At 36.7% G+C, this 21,050-nt stretch overlaps 1 protein-coding gene across 1 annotated transcript; it reads left to right on the top strand.

The window, feature by feature from the left end:
* Positions 1-1,480: 1,480 nt before the first annotated feature.
* MSL3 (male-specific lethal 3 homolog (Drosophila)) lies at positions 1,481-20,568 on the top strand (the record flags this gene model as incomplete). The annotated part of the gene is given in 13 exon segments (XM_010082212.1): positions 1,481-1,583; positions 2,153-2,248; positions 2,815-2,886; positions 2,888-2,904; positions 3,843-3,934; positions 4,745-4,867; positions 5,348-5,508; positions 7,456-7,614; positions 8,079-8,341; positions 8,705-8,814; positions 9,702-9,801; positions 10,256-10,340; positions 20,144-20,568. Coding segments are annotated over 13 exon segments (1,481 nt in total), but the record flags the coding sequence as incomplete, so codon positions are not given.
* Between the last annotated feature and the right edge of the window lie 482 nt (positions 20,569-21,050).

Here is a 21,050-nt window from a genome sequence, read left to right on the forward strand (position 1 = left end):
CTGCCTGGGTGACAAAGAGGCGGTGGAGCCCGGGCTGTCGGGGCCTTGCTCTCGCCTCAGGTAGAGAGCGGAGCCGTCGAGGGGCTCTGGAAGTGTCGGACTCGGTTTCCGCCTTCCGCTCCTGGCTGAACACCTGCAAAGTAATTCTGAAATCTTATTTTCATCCCTGTGCTTCCGTAGCGTAGCTTGATTTATTCCCCATCCCTGTTCTCCTATCCTTACTGCTCACCCTTCTGCCTTTCAGAAGGGTTTAAATTGTACCGATGACACAGGAGAGTATAGAGAAATATGGTAGGAGGCACTGTTGCAATAAGAGGTGACTGACTCACTTGGGCCTCACCTTAAGAATAGTGATAGTAATTGTAGAGCTTTATGTAAGTATAATATTGTTTTGGAGTATCAGTGGGACACGAAATAATTTTTCAGTCTTAAGTCATCTTTACCTAACTTGCAAGCAGACCTGTTTTTTTTTTTTTTTCCTTTTGTTTTGTTGCAGAGGAGTGTGAAAAGGGAGGTATTGCAACTGGGTTCCTGACCGGCTTTGTACTTTCTGTTGCAAGTTTGCTAGTTGTGCAGATCAGTGTTTTTCAAATATCTTTGATCAGAAACTTGACCTTCATACAATATTTTGGGCTGCTCTTTTGTTTGTATGTGTATTCCTGTGTTCTGGCTATGCCAACAGCTTTAATTGCCAGCCCTAGAGGTGACCTGAATGCAAAAAAATAATGGTGCCTTTTCCTCTTTACTTTCAAATACCCCAAACTCCAGCATAACTGCATTTGACTCCATTAGCAGTTCTTAAATTCTGGACTCCCAAGGTAAAACAGTACTGTAGCCTAACTGCAGGGTGCGTCTGGAGATACATGGTATGTCAAGAGCCATTCATGTGTAGGCAGAATGATTCCTTCCTGTGTTGTTACTAGTCCTGGGGCTCTTCTTAATGATCAATCTGAAATGTCTTTTGAGGTGCAGGCCCATTCAGACTGGCCCATTTTACATGTGTGGAAGAGAGGAAGAAAACAAAGGCTCAGATATTCACAAAGACTTTTAATGCTTTGTGGCTAAGATTTAGTGTTGTTCAAGAGAGTAGTATTTGTGAGGTGTTTTTATATATATCTGTTGTCTCCTGCTTTCAGGGCATGAAGAGACAGCACACAGGAGAAACTGTTAGTAGCCCAGATGTATATCTGCATATCCATATTCTAATACTGCATTGTTTTGCATCTCCCTTTGTCTGTCTTGAAAGCGTGAGAAATTTGAGGACAGGGCAAAGGTGGTTAGCAGTCTCCAGCTTAAAAGTGCTCAGCAAAAAAAGCTGTTTTTTCTAACCATTTAGTATAATCCGTATCATCTGCTCATGTTGATATTCACTGGCAAAATTATAGGTATATTTTGTTTCCATAAATATTTCTTTTTTTCTTTGTGCAAAAATTCCCTAAATACTGGAAAGCTCAGTTTGTCTCAAGCTTTTTAATACAAGCTATTCAATATTTGTTTCAGATTGTTGATATTGTTGTTGGGAAAGATGAGAAAGGCAGAAAGATTCCAGAATATCTGATCCATTTTAACGGTTGGAACAGAAGGTAAGAACCTGTATGCACAATTTCAGTTCTTCTATTTCTTCTGTTTTGTTGTGCAAATAAAAGCATTACCCAGAATATCAAAGGACTTTGATGTTTGCATGAATATTTTTGGTTTTGTGAATGCCTTTAATATACTTGCTCATGTTGACACATTGGTCTGTATCTGTAAATTTCAGTGGGTCAGTTTGATAGCCATGAGTTTACACTTTATGGGACATCTGTCTTTGGCATATACTTGTGGCTCCTAGGTTTCTATTAATAAAAGGAGTTTATACTTTGTTAAATCTAGGCCTGGATTGTTTGGTTATCAAAACCGGTATGAGTGCAGTCTCTGACTGTGATCTATAGCATGTGTCAGTGCTACAAATTCTATCTCCTGTTTGAGAGATTTTAGATAGCAGCATGAGAGTTGAAGCCATGTGAATACAAAAGGATGCAAAGCTTGTGATACAGATGTTGCTTCTGAATGACATTGAATGCTTTTTAGATTTAATGTATGCTGATTCATTAGTAATCATCAGTGACACATATTTATAGCTGTTAATAATGTTCTTTTGACCTATCCTTAGCTGGGATAGATGGGCAGCTGAAGATCATGTTCTTCGTGACACAGATGAAAACCGCAGATTACAGCGTAAATTGGCACGGAAGGCTGTGGCTCGCATGTAAGAAATCCTTTTGGTCTCAAAATGAATGAGAGATTAATTTCAGATTCGAACAGACACATCCAGGTGTCTACAAGTGAGCTTGGACTCTAAGCTTATGCTGTAGATGGTAGATACCTATTCAATACAGTCGGTGCATTCTAGAGAGCTACTCATACTAAGGTAGATACCTACATATTGTTATTGAACAACACTCTAAATGACTAACACTTAATAACGTGTGTTATTCTTAACTGTTGCTGCAAAATGCCTATGTATTGGATCTACATCTTCCCAGAGAAATGTACTTGAAAAATAACTTTGGAAAACCCGAAGTATTTTTCAGCCAGAGGCAATAATCTAATATTGGTTGGCCATGGCTTAAGGGTCTGCTTGAGAGCATGAATATGAGGTAGTGTATGGACATTAAGATAGGCAAATAAGCATTGTCCAAATTACTTCAACATTAGTTAATTAAAATAATTCAAACATACATTTCCTGTGCATTTACATGTAATGCAATTAGCTGAGATAAACAAATTAAATAATACTAGCTAAATTTCAGCAAACCATTTTATGTTCTGTAGGAGAAGAAAGGGAAGAAAGAAGAGACGTTGCAGGTTGCCTGGTGTTGACTCTGTATTAAAAAGCCTTCCTGCATGAGAGTAGTGAAAACTGTGAGCTTGTTTTCATTCTTTGATAACTGACGTGATGCCTTTAACTTTTTGAACTAGGGGTACAGTGCATGCTGTAACTCGCTGTTAGGATGACATGAGAGTCTCACAGTCCTATTTGAAATATATGGAGGCAGTCACCTGAAGAGCGAGTGCTATGTTTCGTGCTTAGTATCTATTAAAGTTAAGATATCTCCTTTCTTCTTGTGTTCCAGAGGCTTTTCCTTGTGTCACTTCCACTCAACTCTTTTAATGAGTAATTTCAGAGTTTAATGCTGCTTTGTTTAGTGTAGTATTGTGTGGTGCAAGAAGCCCTGGGTTTTCTTTGTTTGATGTTAGGAAACAAGACACTTTCCCTGCTAGTGTTTTTTATGTATTTTAGGGGGGCAATAAGATTTTCTTTTTCCCCAGTCTACCTGGCACAAAGGTCTGTTTCTTGTCAGCTGAATGGCTGATTTCACCCTCAAGCCAGCTCTTTAGTTTCATAGCATTTTTCTTTGTAGCTTGAGAACCAGCAGGAACACTGGCTGGCACTTAACTGAAGTTCTGGCAACTGTTGCTGCACAGATCCATACCTTCTGATTGAATGATTAATACATTAATCCTCTGTTCAGAACTAAAGTCCAATAAAAATTTAAAAAATCTGTGAGTGTTCAGAAATGTAGGGAGCTTTTAAAAGTAAATGTTTTTTAATTAGAGAGGATGCAGGAGTACTTCCTGTAAACTTATTGTCTTACATATTTAAAAAGGTTATCGTATGCTGTAAATAATGTTTGTGTGTTTAATTCAGTTAGAATTATTCATCCTCATAAAGTATAATAAGCTAGTTGTTGTGTTTGTTTTGTTTTGGGTTTTTTTTTGCATCGAGCCCTGAAATTGTTTGGCTTTAACCTCTGCAATATAATAATGTGAGCTAAATATGTGAAATTTCTTTTACACAGCTATAAGTAGTTCTTCTCCTGATGACAGTGATGAAGGAACAGATGAAGAAATAAAAAGTGAAGAAAGTGATATAGAAGAGAGGACAGAAATGGTATATTCATGAGCTCTATATCTTAGTAGAATTTAAACATCTGTATTTGAAACTCAGGAAAAATTAAAGTGGGTGAAATATAGGCCACAGCTGGTTATTTAGCTGGAATTATAAGCATAATTTGCTTACTCACAGTGCTTACTGTGGTTGAGTTTTTGAAAATTATAGAAGATGTTGTATTTTTGTAGAATTCTTTGATATTAATCTAAAAATACACAGTTGTTTCTTTTTCCCTCTTTCTGCATGTAATATGTGGAGAAAACTTAGCAAAGTAGATTATCCAGATTTGTGGGTGCTGTAAATTCTACTGGTCTATGCAGGTTGGGCAAATCCTAATAGCAGCAGAATCTTTCTGGCTTTGTATTTTACTGTGAAACGGGCATGTCAACTCTGGTCTTAAATTAAAATGTAGAAGACTTAGTTCAAGAAAAAACATCCATTTCCTCTACATTATTGAAAAGAAAGTACAGCCTAACCAGTTATTCTGAAGGTCTGTGGAATCTTAAGTACTACAGTGTGGGTGATCTGAAGCAGCAAAACTAATTTTCTGTTCCTTCTTCTGAGTTAAATACTTAAGCGAATGCTAAATTAAAAAAAAGGTTTAAAAACATGATTTAGCAGATGACTTCAAAGCAGTATTGTCAAACTGATTACAGTAAGGCTACTGTCCACTTGTTTACTGTACTTTATATATTTTATTTTTGCATGACAAAACTTGATTGTTGTATTGTATCCTGACTGCTGAAGTTATTTTTCATTAATATTCATAAGCACAACCAATATATTGTTTCTTGCACTGTTCTGTTGTAGAAAGAAGAACAAGACACTCACACAAAAAGGGACATGGAAGAAAGAGCAATAAGCATAGAAATACCTGAAGTCTTGAAAAAGAAGCTTGAGGAAGACTGTTACTACATTAATAGAAGAAAACGGGTATGAAATAAAAAGCTATGAAATGAATGTGCATGGGTGGGTGCGGAGGGCATCAAAAGTAGTTCTTATGTATGACAGCTCCCATTGTTTTGAACTTTATTGCAAAGGTGAGCTTAGACAGTATAAGGAGGAATAAGAAGAGTGTAGGGGGCAGACTTCTTTATTGCTATAATCAGTGAATTGTCTTTATATTTGAGAATGTAACATTTCAGTACACAGTTGTGTTTTAGAGTGCAGATTTTTTTTTTTTTTAAGGCTGGAAATGTTGTAAGCTTGTTAACCTGACCATATTTTTGTTTCTCCAGGTGTTCATAAAGGATTGATCAAAAATGCAGTTTAAGGGTTCAAATTAATCACTCCTGAAATAACGTCATGCAATAGAGACTTGTTAAACTAGTCAAAACATTACCAGCTCCTGCTTTAGCTTGGTGTACTTACTAATTGTTTTTGTAAGACATTAATTTGTTGTTTCCTTTTCAGCTAGTGAAGCTTCCTTGTCAGACAAATATAATAACCATCCTGGAGTCATATGTGAAACATTTTGCTATTAATGCTGCTTTTTCAGCCAATGAAAGGTCTCGGCACCATCAGATGACTCCACATGCTAATGTGAATCTTCATTATGTGCCACCAGAGAAAAAGTAAGTAGTCTTTAGTCCAACACTGTTGTCACAAGAAGAATTGCCTCACAGTCCGTGTTCTGTTTCAAGGCTGTTCACTTCTGTGAGCTTATACTGTGATGTATGGCTGTTTATGGGGCTTGAAATATTTGAGGTACCTATAGTACAGTAACACAATTTGTTTATCAGTGAAAGAGTCCCTATAATCTGAGAAGTCATTATGCAAAAGCCTCAAATTCCCCTTTTATCACGTAAGTTCTGGTGAGTACTGTGACATGTTTTGGAAGAATGTGTTGCTATTGTCTATGTGAATATTTTTTTGAGCACCGAGAGAGCATCTGATATGAGAATTCCCTGCTTAAATAAAACTGAACAGATTCGAATTTTATAAAGGATAAAAATTTTATAGAAACACTTAGAGAGAACTCCAAGTCAGGTGTTTTTTAGTTGACATACCATCTTAAATCCTGGAGTCAATATGTAGAAAAGTAACACCAATCCTGTTTATTGAAATTGATTGTGTCTTAGTTGCTGTATTCTCAGCTGAGCTCTATATTCTTCTGCTGTGCTACAAATGCAATCTGTTAACACTGCGTGTTTGCACTGTTTGTTTTTTTCCCCTGTTATGTTAAAGATTCTCAATATTAGATGAGAATAGAAGTAGACTTCTTTAAGTCTACACTGGCGTGAAGTCTTGTATTTTATGAAAGAGAAGTCTTGACTTTTGTTACCACCTTCTAGTTCAATGGTGCATAATTGTGCTGTTCCTTGCAATATTTTGGTCTATGTGAGTGTCTTGGGTTATATTGATGTCATTCATTATGTGACAGATTAATGATACTTTCCTTCTTTGTAACATAATCTCCCAAACAAGAAGTTAGATGAGACATCAGAAATAGGAACAGAAGATTGTATGCACTTTATGATTTTTAAAGGTGTATGTGTGACTTCCTCAATAAAGAAAGTGCTTTAATGAGGAAGATGTGTGTAACTTCAGTCATCCATTAAGTAGGAGAGATTCAGCTGACAACTTTATTGTATTGCGCTTAATGCTGTAACACAGAAGCTAGTTGACTTTCTAGGATGTGGTAGAATTTCTGCACCTGATGGTCCCTGACCCAATTTTTATATAGTGTTAAAAAAAAAAAAAGGCAGTAATTTTGGCTGGTGGTATGGAATGGTAATAGGAGGTATGGAATTTCTAACGTGGGTTATTGTGGTAGAATCGAATTACTGTTACAGTATGCGTATGCACTTGAGACGCGAGAGGTGAATACCTTCGTAGAGGTCAGAGGTGTTGGAGATGGGCTGGATTCAGTGTTCTTAGTTCTGCTTGTAACAGCACATCTACTCACCACCTAGCACTGCAAGTCCTTTACACAAGCCCAGATCTGAAATTCCTGGTAGCGTCTAAATGTAGTGCTTTGGTTATCGGGAGCAGGCCATTGGAAGCTGAGCTCCGATGCAAATGTATCTCTTTTTGTTGGGTCACTGGATATCTCTTAAGCACAGCCTCAACTGCATCTTAAAGGCTATAGATCAAATTCTGCACCTGCCTTCAGATTCAATCTGCCTAGAGATTCAATCTATTGAGTCCTTACGTCTTGTCACAGGTGCCTCTTTTTTGAGCCTAGTAAACTTGGGAAAACAAAACAATGCTTACATGAAAAACTAGCTTTATTTACTGTAGATTTTATTAATCCAGTAAATAGTAATACAACAGAAAAACTGTATGATTTTGTTTGACCTTTGTTTGACCAGACTTCTAAAATTTGTATTTGTCTGAAGTTATTAAGTTATCGCTGTCTCCCTTGGGTATGCTTTTAATCACTTGTCATTACTTATTAATTAAGTCAGTGTTATCATAGTTAAGACATTAATGGTCTGTATTAAAGGGAAATTCCTACAACTACAGTGAAAAATTTTGTCACGCAACTTTGAAATTCATACTCTTTTCCCCTCCCCCAGTGTTGAACTATGTAAAGAGATGGTGGATGGGCTGAGAATAACCTTTGACTTCACACTTCCATTAATTTTGCTCTATCCTTATGAACAAGCTCAATTTAAGAAGGTGACTTCATCAAAATTCTTTCTTCCCATCAAAGAAAATTCAACAAATACTAACAGGTAGGTTGGGTGTACAGAGTCTTAATACTGCTTATCTCCTGAGGAAAATGCAATAGAATGTGGTTATGTGTTTAGAATAGGATGATTTCTCACAGACTTTAAGTTAAAAATTGTGTTGATAAAATGTTGAACTTTTCTGTGAATTGGCTGCCTGAATTCAGGTTCTGAATTTCTGTCTTGTTAACTTCAAAAGGGTTTTGTACTGACTGGTGTAGAGTTACACTGCAACTTTGCAGGGGAAAAATCATACTGAAATGTAAATTTACGTTAATTAACTTTTAAGTTTGAAAATAAATACGCTTCTGGAAAATAGTATTTCAAGGAAGGCCTTATCACTTTGATAGTTATTGGGAGGACACTGTCTAGTTTGAGTAAGTACTCAACAAGGTATGGGAAACTAGAAGGATCTCTTTTTGGGGAATAGCCCTGATTTCTTCTTTTGTAAAGCTGCCATTATTTTCTAGGAATCAGGAGGAGCTTTCACCAAGTCCTCCTCTGTTGAATCCACCAACACCTCAGTCAACTGACAGCCAGCCTACAACAGGGGAGCCAGCCACACCAAAAAGACGAAAAGCTGAACCTGAAATTCTGCAGTCACTGAGACGTTCTACACGTCATAGCTCAAACTGCGACAGGTTATCGGAAAGCAGTGCTTCCCCACAACCTAAACGACGGCATCTTGAGACGCCAGCTTCTATGCCAAAGCTCTTCTTGCACCTGGAAAAAAGTAGGTTTTGCTCTTTAAATTATTGCTCTAGACAAGATTTTAAGTCTTTTTTTTTTTTTTTTTTTAATGTCGTCTGGACTGTGAACTGAATTACTGAAGTAGAAATTCATTACTTTTTGTATCATTTATCTCTGAAGCTTATACCAAAGGGAGAAATACAAAGCAGTATTCTTGGTGCTTTGGTACTGTATTTCTCAACAGAATTCAAGGAGCTGCTTTTCTGTGAGCCTGCTTTAGGCTAGCATTTATTGAATTCCAATAAACATTTTAGCAGCAGGCCTTCCTTACATTTAATGTTCCATAAAACAGGTAATAAAATTTATTTCTAATTTCTTTTGTTTTATTTTGCCTTCCCTTTTGAAGAAACACCTGTCCATAGTGGATCTTCTTCACCTATAACTTTGACTCCTAGCAAAGAGGGAAGTGCAGTTTTTACTGGCTTTGAAGGTAGAAGAAACAATGAATTGAATGAGGTGAGATTTTTTTTTTTTTTGCTACTGTTGTAGTTTTATACAACACAGCCACTTGCTCACTCCCCCCCCTGCCCTCCCCTCCCAGGGATGGGGGAGAGAATTAAAGGGGTAAAGGGAAAAGAGACTCGTGGGTTGAGATAAGAACAATTTAATAACTAAACTACAATAATGTTGGAAATAATAATAATGATGATAACAGCAATATGTACAAATGAGTGATACACAGTGATACTGTTCACCAGCCACTGACCAAGGCTTAGCCTGTTCCCAGCTAATGATCCTGGAGTAGGGAGGGTCCTGAAACCACAATCCCAGAAAAGAAATGAGCCTTGGTCCAAGAGACCAAGATGACCCTGAGGGAGGGTGACCCCCGGGGAGACAACCTGGAGCCAGAGAGAACTTCTGGAGAAGAGCCTCATCTGCATGCTGGGCACTGTGTGCATGATATGGAATAGACTATTGGCCAATTTGGGTCTCAGTCCTAAAGCTAAGATCAAATCCTAGGCTAGTAGTTGGGGCTGTGCTCCCTCCTAGCTTCTCCTGCACCTCCAAACCACTGGCACAGCAGAGAACTGAACAGTCCTTGACTGTCCTGGCAGCAACTATAAACATCAGTATGTGTTATCAGACACCTTCTCAGCACAGATCTAAAATGCAGCTTCTTACCAGCTACTATGAAGAAAGTTAACTCTGTCTCAGCTGAAACCAGGACAGTTACTGTCCTTGATTCAATGATTAAAGGTTTTGTTGACCTCAGAGTAGGGTATGTAAGAAAAAGTTTTGTTTGTATTACTTATTTCGTCTTTGTTTTCGAAGTTCTGCACAGACTAAATTATTTATGGTGCTATAAAGATTTAATAGCCAACATTTTCATGTCTTATGTTTAGGTTTTGTCCTGGAAGCTGATGCCAGACAATTATCCACCAAGTGATCAACCGCCACCTCCCTCATATATCTATGGATCTCAACATTTGCTACGGATGTTTGGTAAAGTGATGCACAACTCCATGCTAAATGAAAATTATTTTATTTTGGTTTTTGTTTGTTTGTGTTTTTTCAGTGACCATATCCATGTGATTTTCTGTTTACTTGATCACACTTAGTTTTATTCTTGGATGAGTGTACATCTTAATATGTTCAAAACTCTTAGGCCATTCATAAACTTGCTTATCTTTTACTGGCTCTGTAAGCCTTCATTTAACAAAAGTAAACAAGCATTACTTCCAATACACTGTCAGACATCATTAAACCAAGCAGCATTAACTTTCTCAGCATGTTTCTTTCTAGTAAGACTTTGAAAGATCACCGAATAACTTGCAAAGAAAAGTGGAGGCTGCCGGGAGGATAAATATTTATATTATTCTTTTCTGTATGGTGGATAAAAGTAATTAGAAGTTGCTTTAAGTGAACAGGTGTATAACATTATTTATCTTATTTACAGTAAAGCTACCAGAAATACTGGGGAAGATGTGCTTTCCGGACAAAAACCTGAAGGCTTTAGTAAAACACTTTGAAATGTTTCTGAGGTAATGTGACAAAATGTACCACAGCAGTGTTTGCATTGTTAAATAAATCTAAGTATCCTGGAATGACAAAGGGTTTTTAAAATAAGATGTTCATGTTCTGTAATGACAAGGATATGATAAAATTATAAGATTTTTGTAGTAACAAATTGAATAAAGTTTAATACAGTATTTTTGATTCTGTAATTCAAATTGAAGGGAACCTGAACTCTCTACTTAAAATTTTGATAGACACAGTGCTAGAGAACTGAAGTATGAAAGTTTATGTGCTAATATGTATAGAATGACAAATCTGACTTAGTTAAGAAGCATGTTTTATGAAACTCTGCATTGTTATTTTTGAAAGCATAATCTGAGAGTTTTGATGTTGCATCAATATTTGCAGGGGGAGAAACTTGTGGTTTAGAACATGTTTTTAATTATGTTAGGGTTTTTTAAAAGAAAAGTCTGTCCTAACTGAGCTTTAAACAGAAAGGTTTCTCTCTGTTATACAATGCAGTGGCTTGTAGAGGAACCCCAACTCTTTCTGACTGTGCTAACTCCATGGCTGGAGTCAATGTGGTCATACCTGCACCATGATCAGCTTTGTTTGTCAGGTACTCTGGTTAGTATCTCTGCATGATATTGTAGTGTTTCTTCATACCCATCCTATGGATGAGGTGTGATGGAGTGGAATAAACACGAGAAGGAAACATATACCCCACTCTGCATACAAGTAGGGAAGTGATTAAACTGAAAGTTCTAGTAGTAGTATCCATATGCGTCTTATTTTTCCATCTGACCATCTTGTTGAAATGTATAGTCATCTATAAATAGAAATTAAAAATAAGGTGTTTCCACATCAGCATTTTTAGGTCAGATAGAACTGTGCTTTTGAAGCAAGCCTCTTGGTAGTTCCCACTTACCATGCTTTGTGTTGCATTGTAGAGTTCTGAGTACTCAAGCTGGATTCCTTTTCACTTAACTAGAAGTGTGCTCCAGTACTAGGAGCATTCAGTCCTCAAGACCAGACTGCAACTAAACCAAAATGACCCCCCCAAGGCAAGCGTAGTGTGGATATTGTATATCTGGTACAATAAAATATTTGAAGACTGTGTGTTTTTTCAAGTGCTTTCTGAGCCAGTGTCATGTATGTTTTGCTGATGCTGTTCTCAAGGTTTCTTTTTTATGTTGAAATGACTATTTTTGTGGTTTTCTCAGAACTGGTTAAATTGGGAGCCTTCCTGAAAAAGCTTCCAAGTTACAGTTACTGCTGTAGAAAGCATTCAGTCTTAGGTAGCTTTGTTGTAAATATTCTTCGTAGACTAGTTTCCTTACCAGATATGCCACTGTGTATTCAAATGGGTAACATAGAAACCAATACAAATTATTATTATTTTTTTTTTCAATGTGTATTCATGGGGCTTTAAGACATCTTTCATTTGGGTATTTCTTTTCCTGTACATCACTGAAGGTGGTCAAACAATTACATTTTCTAGAAACTTGTTCAGACTTGATTTTTATCACAGAAATACTTCTGCGTTATCTGTTTCTCATCACAAGGGAAAACTTGAGACTGAGGTGACATCTTGTACTAGTTCTTTAATTTTCATGTTATGTCTTTTTGTTTTTGCGAATGAAAGGATTAGTGGATGTTTATTAAATATTTTCTATCAGTTCTGTTCTGGCTTAAGCTTTCAAAGGTAAGAACTGTCCTACACAGTCTGTATGCGTTAGATGATAGCATCCAGTTTACGTAAGACTGCCTAATTTCTTTTAGTGAGTTGCTCTTGAGTGACAAGTTGAAGTACTCTCCTTTTCTTTATTTTTCTAATAGCAGACAAGAGGATTGAAGCTGTCTGTTCGCATTATTAAAACTGGTTATGAATCTTCTTTGAATTCTAGTTGGAGTAGTCCAAGCATAAGTACTTTATGTATTTTTAAATAAAACTTTCATGTGGTACACATCTGATTTAGTTCTGGCATAGACACTGATTTAATTTTATGTTATGATTTTATGGATAAAATTTACAGTTTAGTTTAACATTTGTTGTATTAATCTCATGTGGGTTGAGAAACTGAGACTTATTTAATATAACACTCTGTCTAGAAGCTTATTTTATTGAGTTTACTCAGTGCTTGATAGATGCATTAAATTCACTGGTAATATTTTCCAGTCATGCCCTCAGATTGCTGCTAGACAAGCTTGATCTTGGTTTCCCAGACAACATGTATTTTTAAGGGATGTATGAAATACATCTTTTTGAGTTTCATATTAAGTGGAAGCTGTACCCTTTGTGCTTAGTGTAGCTTTCTACAAGTGTGCGTAATGAGTGTTTCTTCATGGAGAACATGAAAGTTGATTTCTTAATTATAGAATTTGCAGAAGTAAAGAAAACTAGTTTCTCAAATTAAGTGCAAAGCTCGTAGTCTTCACTTCAAATGATTTAGCTCTGAAATAATTCATAATACTTGCAGAAGAATAACAGTCTGAAATGGCCATTAGTGACAAACTCAACAGTTCATTTCACTGGATTTCGCTTACAGTTTGAGTTTAGTCTTCAGGAGCAAGCAGTGGAAGGTAACACAGTAACTAGTGCCTACTGACTGGCAATTTTACTAGCAAAGGACCCGTGATTAAATCTTCCTATCTGTTAATAGTTTTAGAGTAAGTATTGCCCTTTAACTGATATGATTATTTCAGCTGTTTTTTTAATAAAATGCTGTATGTGCTATATTTTACTACTTCTCTGTAGTGTGAGGTGCCTAGCATGCGTCCAGAGGCTGCTGAAGTGATGAGACATGATAGGCAAGGAGGCGCCAGTTTTTGTTTTGCCTTTTGCATTGATTTGAACTCTGCCTTGACTTACTGTTTTTGTATCAGAGAGGTCAGTTCCCAGAACTGTTGACCAATAGAAGATACTTAAAAAATAGGAGAATATAACATGTCTGTTTTTAGAATAGCAAGACCTATTTTCACTGAGGTAGTTTCAGTCAATGTAATTTGCATTTTAGGGAAAAAACCAAAACAAAATGGGTCAGTACTTCAGAAAGCTGTAGGTATTTCAACTTTCATGAAATACAGAAGAATGAGTAACTGATGAAATATTTCTAATAATGCTTCTAAAATTTCTAGTACACTTTGCCAGATGAGGCCAATAGGTAGTACATCAGATTACGGAAAACGACATTCTTAACGGTCAGAGACTTTGGTTTTGTTAAAATCTCGCTGATATTTCAAACTCAGTATATCCTGTAAGTTGTCTCTTTCATTTTAGATCTCAATTTTTTCCTGATTTTTTTACAACCTGCTTGCATCTATTGGGCCACTCTGCTCCATGAGTAGAAAAGTATTTCAGTACTGTTGAGTATTTTATGAGACAGAAGCCAAATCAGAATGTCACCAAATTAGAGAGCTGTGATAATAAAATGTGTATATAGTAAAATGATAAGTTGTGTGAAATAACCTTAAGAAATAGATCTCTGATTTTGATAGCACAGCATTTTTTGAGTGTAATTTTATTATATGCAATTGCAGTGGTGAATTATGACCACTAGTCTGTGCTAATGTGCAATTAATGAGAGGTTATTAGTGGCTTTCTGAGAATGAAAAAATGAAGCATTGCACATGGTGAATGTAATGGAAAACATCTTTATTTAGGTGAAGTTGCTTGTGATGGAGTTCCTGAATTAATCAGTAACCATCTTGCAACTTTATTAAAAATCGCTTCTTGAAAGATTACAAAGAATGCTATACTGCTACTGCTTTTTAGATCAATTAGGGCTTTTCTATTTGACTTTCAGTTTTGGGATTAACTGGTTACTTGACAAAAAGTACCAGTGCAGCATAGCAATTATGGCATACTAGAAAACTTTATGGAATTGGAGCCTAAATGTGAGAAAATCAAGGTTTTGATTGTCAGTGGACACAGGTGGGTTTAGAGCCACAAAAAGGTAAAGAAACTTGAAAAAAAAAGTTTTGAAACACTTTGAAAAGAAGGAATTCTATTTGCACAGTGAATGCATATGCCTTATTTTAGTGCATTATTACCATGGTATTTGGGCTTTGCTCTATTCGTTGAATGGGTAGAAAGGTAACTGCCATTTTGGGTCCTCTCAAACTTTTGGCACCTTTGTGTTCAAAGCTTGTTAGTCAGTGAGTACCTGGTATTGTACAGGTTCTTATTTTCTGTAGGCTTTTGTTGTCTGGTTGATGTGCAGAATCTGCTCTGAGTGTTTGTTGTTCTTGACTACAGTTTGATCACTTTGCCAAAAGTACTTACTGAAACTGCACCATGTTGATTGCTTCTCTCCCTTCTGCTTAACAAATCATCAAATGCCTGGGTATTTGAATGAGAAGCATATTCCTAATCATAATAGCAGAGGTTTGGATCATACATCTAAAGCGAGAGGTTTCCCAAAATATTTTAAGTGTTACGGTAGCTTTTTTAGAAGGCAGTTCTAGGAATTGATTGTGGGATCTGTGCTAGCCTTGCTAAGATTGGGTCTTCATCCTCAAGACCAACCAAGGACCCCTTTATTGAGCTCTACTAGGACTGTGTTCCCAAAAGGTCTAGTAGAAGTTACCACATTTAATTTTTACTCGCTGAGTCTGATTACCTGAACTGTTACGTTGGCAACTTGACATCTTCAGAGTTCTCTGAGCTTACCCTTTAAAGGCCAAGGAAGATGATACTGGTTTCTGTATGTGGATGAGTGACAAAGAGTCCAGTCAACAAAACAAGCCTGTTGGTTCCTTTGGCATGGTTCTAGGGACATGGGATAACAGAATAAGCATCAGAAACTTTTCACTTCACTTGTTCTGTTGACTGCATTGGGATTATGAGGAACTTTGTGTTGGTGAGCTTTTGCTCTGGCATCTTTCCGGATGGAGACATGCCTATCAGTTGGAGGGGTGGAGGACAGGTGGTCATATGCTTTTGTGTGAAACTAAGCATTTTAGCTTTCAAATCGTGCATTTGAGTAGTAGTCTTGGAGAGGTGATAGCTTGTTAATCTGCAAATGACATTTCTTTTGATGAGGTGACTCCCAGAGTTAGGACCCATCGTGCTCTTTAAGCAAATGCTTTAGATAGATTGTTACAGTTGCCTTTCAAACAGCATTTGGCCCAGGCCACTGATCTCATCAAAGCATCTGCTTATCTTCTGGAATTCAGAGCTGTAGTTAAAGTGTGTAAGATATCACCTTCCTGGAAACTTCTTTTTAACTCTGTATTTTAATACCTTTATGGCTGAGGTTGTAGTTCTTAAAATTATTAAAGTTTTCCTTTCCTCATAATTTTCACACTTTTCAGGCCATCCGTGAGTTTATTCATGTGATGGTAGCTGACATTTAGAAGAGTGTTTTTCTTCATGCAGAGTCTCTTCAGGTAATAGGTTGCATTCATACTCCCAAGACGAGGACGTTTTCACTGCCAGATTACGCTTTTAAAGTTTATATTAATTCAGTGACTCTGTTGAGAAATGTTCCTGACATATATACGTCAAGTGGCCTTTTAATGTGCATAATGATAATTCTGTGTCTCTTTTTGGTAGATCTGCTTGCGTAACTCTCAGGCAGATGGTAGTATATTTGTAAGGCTGTTGCTTGCAGTCACCTGAGGTAAGCATGCTTATGGACTGCTTCACCTGAAGATCAGAATATGAGTTCTTCAAGCTAGGTTGTCCATGTGTCTTTTTTCCTTGCTTCCATCCCCTCTAGTCCTTTATGAAGTGTTGCTTGTCTAGGAAATAGCTGCATTGTGCTCTGTTATCTCTGTGTTCTGAGCAGGAGTGTAAAGCATAAATATTTTTGTGGATGCTCATGATGAGAAAAAAGTGTGCAGTCTTATATCAGGATGTTTTTGTGGACTGTGTATCTCAAAACTGTTCCTTGTAAAGAGTTTCACTGTGTAGCTGTACAGATATGAACTCTGTAAAAATTATAAAATTTAAAAAGGCAGTAATGCAACAGATGACTGAATTTATCAGATTTGTAAGTTAAAAGTAATGAAACAACTGCTGTATAGCTAAATAACAATGTGCTTTCTGATCTATAGCTGAACATTGGCTCTGCTTGCTAAGTACAGCTCTTTCTGTTGTAAATCTTGGCTCATGACTTGCAGGTGCCAGTGGAATTGATCTTTGTGCTATTTCAGCTTTTCCAAGAGCAAAGCATTAGTGGAATATCCAGTAGCTAAGAGTCTTAGACTCCTAATATTTCTGTGCCAGTTTTCTGCACTGTGATGTAGTTTGAATAGAAAGCAACTTTAGAAGGGACACTGCTCTTTATATACAGATATATAAGGGATTGGGACAGAAGCTGACCTTGTGGTGTTTTGCTTGTTTCCTCACACTTCTTTGTAGAAAGTAATTTGTATCTGCTAGCTCTGGGGTATTTTGCTTTTCACCTCTGTTACAATAAGAACAGAGAGATGTACATTTGAGTGCATGCATTCTCTCTGCTTTTTCTTTAAGTTGTAGCTGTACCACAAGCATCTCGGCTAAAATGTCTCACCTCTACCAGCTGTCTCTGTAGCTTGTACCAAACTGGCATTTATAACTGATGATCTTAAGCAAAAGTCAGGAAATTTGTAAGAGAAAATGAACCTGGTTCTCATGACTTGCCCTTAAAATTCTTTGAACTGTCAGCTACCCAATGTCCTCTACAGGTTCTGTTGTTTTAAAAGAACATCAGTAAAACATACTGCCTCGTCTGATCTAGCAGTTGGTACTGTGTTTCACAGAATGTTAGCCAATGACACCAACAATTTGATCAGCCCCTGTAGTTTGTAATCACTATCTCTTGAAGTCATTAATGTGTGTTAATGAAGAACTATTAATTAAATTCCGTTTGTGGCTCATCTTAATCTTGTGTCATCTAAGTATGTTAAAAGTTAGACTCAAGTCTGTTGAATTTTAGGCCTTATTACACTCACTTCATACCAACCCCACATATCCCAGAAAGTGATTTGTAGCTAACTACAGTCAGAGGTCATAACAGTTGATGACTTAGGTATTTTATTAGCTTTTAAGTTGCTATAATTTCAGTATGCTTTTGTAGTGGTTTTCCTGGAGTAAGGCGGGGGTGTGTGTGTAGTACAAATGAATGGCATGTTTCAGTGAAGATTTGGAGGATCTGACTGTGTGAATTGTTTTTGTGTTTCTTTGGATTATTTTCTAAGGGGTATATCTCATGAAAAAAAGGTGTTGTGTAAAGTATTAGAGCAAATTATGACATGGCAAGCCTAGAAAAGTAGGTAGTGAATTATTTTAATGACAACGGCTATTAAATCACTAAGTTGTGTAGTTCAAACAGTGAATTAATCAAATATTGGTATTGGTGGCTTTAATCTAATTTGTCCTTTTTTTTTTTTTTTTAGTTCAAGAAAAGAATAAAACTATTTTCTTCTAGCTTGTTATTTTGCCAAAGTAACTAATTTGGATTCGCTGTTTAGCAGTTTGTTGCGTTTTGTCCTTTCAGGGAAAAATATTTCACTAATGTTTTTATTTCAGTTATTTAAATGTTTTTATTTCTGTGAACAGGAAATTAATATAATGCAGCTGTAACACACTGTAATAGTAAAAGCAATTTTTTTTTTAATTTATGGTGTGGTTTAACCCTAGCTAGCAACTAAGCCCCACATAGCTGCTCAGTCGCTTCCTCTCCCCCTCTCCCCCCCCCCCCCCCCTTTCCCCAAAAAACACTGATTCCAGCACAATCCAAAACAGAGCCTCATGCTAGCTACTATGAAGAAGATTAACTCTATCTCAGCCAAATCCAGTGCAATTCAGTAGTTTTCATAGACTTTTTAAAATGATCTCTCAACCTTAATTGTGTAATCCTTTTTTCTTTGTGCTATTTAATAAAATTGGAATCTGCTGTTGGTCCCAGTGAGAAACTAGCGTAGTATGAATACATAATAAAAAAAGTATGCTAAAGTATTTAATGCGTTTAGGATTGTGTGAGTGAAGACTGTGTGGAACTTTAAATTTACTTAGCTCTTACACGTTTATTATGAGAGCTTATGTGGCATCAGTTTGTGGCAGAGCCAGTTGGATCCTTGCTTTAAATACAAGAGAGATCTTTCTCCTTTTTGGCATACCTGCTTCAGAGGAATATTGCCAGAAATTATGTGCTGGATTAGACACTGTTACAGGTCACGTAGCAGAGCCTTTTCTGCTCAATTCCTTGGCTAATATTTGAAAACAAAAACAAGTTGTCATTTCATCTTCTGGAAGCATATTGGTTGTTCAGCCTGCTCACTTGCATGTGTTAAACCTGGAACATTTGCATCAGAAACTACCCTGGGTCCCTCTATACTGTTAATTACAGAACTGCTATGAAATAACCAAGTATGGAGGAAGTTGACAAGGTCCCTTCTCAATAAATGGTGACACACTGAAGGATTGATTTCTTCTAAGAAAGCTTGTATTTCTCACTGCTTCTCCTCCTAGAGATAGGATTTAACCAGTTATTCCTCTAGTTTAGCACTTGTTTTCCTGTGTTTTAAGTACAAGGATTGTGTGTGGGGAAAAATCAACCTTTTTAATCCACCTGTGTTTTTGTGCTGTAACATTTCTGTATGAGCTCTCATCAATTAATATATTAGTGATTAGATTTAGATTGCCTTATATAGAAAATCTTGTCAGTATTCTTCTATGCTTTGGCTTTCTTAAGATCAAAGGACATGCCTAGTTCAGGCAGTGTAGCTGGGAGTGAAGTTGGAGAAACACTATGCTTTTAATTGCATTCACCTGTACTTTTTTTTTTTTAATTTGGACTTTCTATATCCAGACTATTGGTTACACAAAACTGATACTTTTAGCTTCCAATAGTGAGGTCACCTCCCTAGCCAGTGGTTCTTGAGAGAAACTAGATTCTGCAAATGACATTTCCTGTTGTTTCCGTTGCTTCCTACTCTACCTCAAAGAGAGGACCTGTAGCTAATATTTTGCCATGTTTATTGGTGCTGATCTTTAATATCCAGGTATTTTTGAATGTCTCCGCTTTTTTCTGAAGTACAACTTGATCATGTTCCTCAGGGTTTGAGAACTGTTTTGCCCTTTTGTCCCCATTTGTATACCCAGTATCTTTGTATACAAAAGAAAGAACGGAGAGCTTATAGTTGTTTCAGCTGTTTGTTACTGGTGTTAGTGGCAGCACTGTTTATTTTCGTTTTCAGTCCTAAACCAAAGAAAGAGTTGTATGTTAGCAGAGCAGGAAGACATGATAAAATATTGTGTGCTTGGCTGTTTGAATAATGTCTGAAGACCAGCTTGCAGAAATCTGAAATTAGGGAACTGGATTTACAAAGGATGCATATTTAAATCAGATACTCCTGGGTGGGTGGAGACCCTAAATACACAGGCACATGAAAGAACAAGTCATAGCCTTACTTAGCTTAAAAGAAGTTTGACTTAATGGTTAATGGACATTTGTATAAGATACTAACATAGTGATAACTGAAAATCCCGATTTTGACATAAATGGTATACTGACAGAAGTTGTAGAAAGATCTCTTAACTTTTTTTTTTCTGTGATAGTTCTTTGTGTTCTTTTCTGAGTGTAGCTTCAACTTTTGGATTTTTTTGTTAATTGAGCTTGAGCAAATTTTTAATGCTATTTGATTTTGAGAATGGTAGGGGCTGTTTCCCACTATGTGAAACTTATAAAAATAGGGCAAGCCTGTTGCATGCCAAATTTCAAAGTGTAATAATTCTTAATTTCCAGACTGTGGTTTTGCTGAGCTTAAAAATTAATTTGAAAATAGCTTTTATCTTAAATGTTTCATGTTCTATTCTTTTTTTGGTGTGCTTTCTTCTCAGGTTTTTAGCAGAATACCATGATGATTTCTTCCCAGAATCTGCTTATGTAGCTGCATGTGAAGCCTACTACAGTACTAAAAATCCCCGGGCAATCTACTGAAGCTATTAATAAAGACTAAGTCCTGCTGTACGTAGCCCATCACAAAGCTATTTTGCCACAGGGCTACAAGATGAAAAAAGAAAACAACTTCTGGAGCTGAGGAAATAGGGAAATATCTTCTGTCATGGTTGGATTACTTGGGAATGGAGAACTTCTTTTCAGAGATGTGTATAGACTGCATTGTGAGTTGTTTAGGGGATTGAATAAAACTCCAACTCCAGATGAATGAAGAAGCCTTGTTCTGACTTCTAATGCATATAACTGCATAGAACTATTAAAGAGGAAAGGAGGCAAAAGCAGATGCATTAGCAACAGGACACTGTCATGAAGACAGATCATCATGCTGTTTCATTTTAGCTCAACCTCTTCAGCCTGAGAAATAAGACTTGACTACAAAGTTATATGAAAAGGATGTGTAACTGGTATCTTAATGGATTTTTTTCCTCACAAATTGAAAATTTCCCACAAAACTTCATTTGTGGAACTGGCATGATAGAAAAGATTGCTTAATGTAAAGGTATTTTTGCTGTTTGGCTAGCGTGACATCTGCCTCAAGAATGACTTTGTTGCCTGAATGAAAGATGTGTTGCTTATTTTGCATTTTGCAAAGGTGTATATAGCTCTTTTCATGCTAAGACTGCCGGAGTTCCAAGGCAAGTGTACATTGCCAGTAACTCAGCATTTACATGGCAATAAATGATTTCCAGAGCCATTATGAAAGAAGTGATTTTCTACACATAAGTAGAAAAGTCAATAAAGCAATGTCAGTTTAACTGGCAAACACTTATTTTCTTAATAAAATTCACA

This window comes from Pterocles gutturalis, unplaced genomic scaffold (genome assembly GCF_000699245.1).
Source record: "Pterocles gutturalis isolate BGI_N339 unplaced genomic scaffold, ASM69924v1 scaffold18924, whole genome shotgun sequence".
Classification (NCBI taxonomy): domain Eukaryota; kingdom Metazoa; phylum Chordata; class Aves; order Pterocliformes; family Pteroclidae; genus Pterocles; species Pterocles gutturalis.